At 28.9% G+C, this 3,714-nt stretch overlaps 1 protein-coding gene across 1 annotated transcript; it reads left to right on the top strand.

Moving 5' to 3' along the window:
- The first annotated feature begins 2,076 nt into the window (after positions 1-2,076).
- LOC131625325 (uncharacterized) lies at positions 2,077-2,475 on the top strand. The gene has a single exon (XM_058896193.1). It carries the CDS (start codon positions 2,077-2,079, stop codon positions 2,473-2,475), a length of 399 nt encoding a protein of 132 aa, XP_058752176.1.
- Positions 2,476-3,714: the final 1,239 nt, after the last annotated feature.

Genomic DNA, 3,714 nt, shown 5'->3' with positions numbered 1-3,714 from the left:
TGAACTTTCTCACCCACTTCAATAAACAGTATCAAATTAAAATTTGAAATAAATCCAACAATTTATACGAAAAAATTGTATAACATATCAAGAAATTGTGACCAACAACAATATACTAAAATCAAAATCCGTATTACTTGGTTTATAGTTACAATTATATGTTAATGGAAGTAGTGAATGTTTTGAAATGTAAGAAAATAAAAAAAACAAATTATTTAAATTTTTTTTATTGTGAGGCCAAAACTTTTTCTTATAATTACCGTCGTAGTTAATTTATCTTTTTTAATTTATAATTAAGAATTTTTTTTAACATTGATTGTTAAAAATTTAACTGTTGTTCAATGATTACTAATTAAGGTGTTGATTTTTTTCAATTTAAAAAATATAAAGGTTAATTTATTTTTCAATGAATATAATTATGTTTTTCTTTAAATTATTTTATTTTCTTTAATTATAAATGTTTAAAATTGATTTTTAAAAATATTAAAAAAATTTATCAAGATTAATTATGTATGGATTCTCATACATATTTCAAATTCATTTTTAGTCTTTCAAAAATATAATTTTTTAAAGAATAATCTTTATAAAAATTTTCATCTACACTTTAAGTTATCAATATTAAAATTGTCGATAAAACCATCGTTAATTTAATCGTTAAGAAATAAATTGTTGCTAAAATCGTCGATAAATTATAAAATTCGTCGCTAAGTTACAACACAGACTAAAAGTGTAGATGGATTTTTAAAAAAAATATCATTCTTTAAAATAACTATTTTGAGAGACTAAAAGAAAATTTAAAATATTTAAAAATATCAAAAAGATATTTAACTCTTTTTATTATCAACAATAGTACATTTGAATTTTTTTTTTTACACCGCACAATACCAAGTTAATTAAGTATAAAATTTAATTAATTTAAATAAATAAATAATAAATTTAATTCACACATAAAATTATAGTAAATTCAACCATTTTTTAAAATAACTTTATTTAAATTAATAATAATTTTAACTATAAATTAAATTAACTATTTATTCAATTGAATTATTTCATATTTTTATACATAATTAATAAAATACCACACAAATATAAAACAAATATGTACTAGTACATAATACATTTTCTTTTCACTATCATTGATATGTATAACGACGATGAACAACTTGTTCGTTCACATGTGAAGAATGTGATACATTACATCAAATATTAAAAAATAAAATAAAAGAAGAATGTGTGGTTCTGCCTTTGACACATATTTCTGGGGAATTTTATTTGCTCTGCAATATTAATTATTTAAATACATACGTGTCGATTATTCAAGATCTCTCAAATTGACTCTTGCTATATTTTATACTAAAAGAGGCAAATTGTAATCTAAATATATATACTCTCTATATGAATGAGTTCTCTTATTTGACCTAATTTTTTAAAATTAAAAAATATCGAAAAAAGCTGAAAACTATATATTTTTTTAAATTGTTAAAATTGAAGGTAAAGATTAGATGTATCTACTTAGAGAAGAAGGAAACAAAAAAGAATAGACAAAGAAAAGATAGAAGTTGTAGTCATCTAGTTGGCTAAGCTTAGATTCCATTATATTCCATTTACTTCTATTATGACGGATGCCATACATTTATATAATTTAGTTTAATTTGATAAAATAATAGTGATGTTTGATGAATTATTTTATAATTTAAAATTTGATGAACGATATTTTATAATTAATAAATTAATTGAAATTTTTGATAGATAAATAAATTTATTAACAAATAAAGAAATTAATATATTATATATTATTAATTAATATAAAAAATTATATTAATTAATAGATAAAAAATTAACTCAAGATTATGAATTTACATTAATTAATAGTTAAAAATTTACATTAATGAATTAGAAAAAATGAAATTAAATAAACATATAAAAAAACTATGTGCAATGATTATCATTTATATTAAATATGAAAATTCAAAAGGTCTAATGATGAGAGAGAAAGTCCTAAGTTCTCTGCCCCCTCTCTAGTTTTCTGAGTTTTTTTTTCTTCCGCGCTTCGCTTTGAACAAGTGAGTTTAAAGTATGGCCGCTGAAGGTCCTAATGGAGTTGGTATCTGGAGGAAGGTGGACCACAGTAGGAAGTCGTCACCTAGGTGGGATATCGCTAATGGTGGTAAGGGGAAGTTGGAGGCGAGGGATGAAGCTATCGTTACATCCTTTTTTGTGTCGGAGTTTGGAGCTAGATGGAAAGCTTTAGACTTGTTTTACGAGTTCAAGGCATTTGGAGACATTGTGGAGGTTGTGGTACCACCCAAGAAGGATAGATATGGTAGGAGATATGGTTTTGTGAGGTTTGTTAATGTGTCGGATGTTAAATCTCTCGAGACCAAGCTAGACAACATGTTTCTCGACGGTAGGAAGCTGCATGTCAACTTGACGAGATTTATAAGATCTGTTCTTTTGAAGCCTTTTTCTGTCTAGAAGGTAAGATGGGAGTTTAAGGGGGAACCGGCAGGTGAGAAGAGAGGCTTTTGGTGCAATTAGGTGGGTGGTAGTAGCCAGAGTAGATCCTTTGCAGATGTTTTACAGAACAAGAGGCCTCCCAGGGATTCTAAAGCGTTGTCAAAACCTTTAGTTTTTTCTCCTAAAGATGAAGACCTTAATCAATGCTTAAGGGCGTTTACAGGGGTTATCAAAAACCCGGGTGCAGATGTAGATCTTAAAAAGCTTTTTTTGGAAGAAGGTATCTTCTCCATAAGAGTTACTCTCTTGGGTCCTAATCTCTGTCTATTGGAGGACTTGATAGAGGGTGAGATAGTAGAGTTCTTGAAGGAGAGAAAAGAATGGTGGCAGCTTTGGTTCAGTTCTATCAAACCATGGAACCCTTCTGACGTTGATAATGAGAGGTTGATATGGATCAGGATCATTGGTGTTCCATGTCATGCATGGGAGGAGAGCTTTTTCAAGATGTTAGCTGACTCGATTGGATGCTATGTCAAAAGTGATGAAGGTACTGTTCTTAAATCCAGGATGGATGTTGTTGTAACACCCCAATTCTACCCAGGCATATAGGTACAAATATCAGAGTATAAAAATTAAATTCATAAAACAATTAGGGCGTTACACTTAAGTAACCACATAACCAAACATAACATACTCGCAAAAGATGCGTAACACAAATAATCAAAGAGGACGGATATTCATAAACACCTGAATGTATTCACACTTATATAAATGCATCGGTAACAAAATATCCACAACATTCCTCCAAAGTACATCGCATGAGAAGGTATCCAAAATACATAATACGAATGCATCTAAAAGATCAAATATACATCAAAAGGATCCTATAAGCATTATCTACAAAACAAGTGTTCGATCCCCCCCTAGGTGTTACGTATCACGAGCGGACGACACCAAAACGGACGACTACAAAGAGAGCACCTACACTTGCGGATCACCTGCACATTACCCACGAGTAGGTAACATTAAGGCAGAAGGGTGAGAATATAATTCATAATGAAAGCATGATCAATATAGTGATGCCCACAAATATCATTAAGAATCATATAACAAGATAATCCAACAAGTCAACCACAGACAATATATAAGTAATGCGGTACATGAATGATAACATAATTATAAAGACTGACGATGATGAATGAGACTCGACTATGCGTATGCATGTGGTACCAAATCCGGAGTAAAACTCCTCCTTGT

This window comes from Vicia villosa, unplaced genomic scaffold, assembly GCF_029867415.1.
Source record: "Vicia villosa cultivar HV-30 ecotype Madison, WI unplaced genomic scaffold, Vvil1.0 ctg.000205F_1_1, whole genome shotgun sequence".
Taxonomy (NCBI): domain Eukaryota; kingdom Viridiplantae; phylum Streptophyta; class Magnoliopsida; order Fabales; family Fabaceae; genus Vicia; species Vicia villosa.
This window is presented reverse-complemented; position numbering and strand designations above follow the sequence as displayed.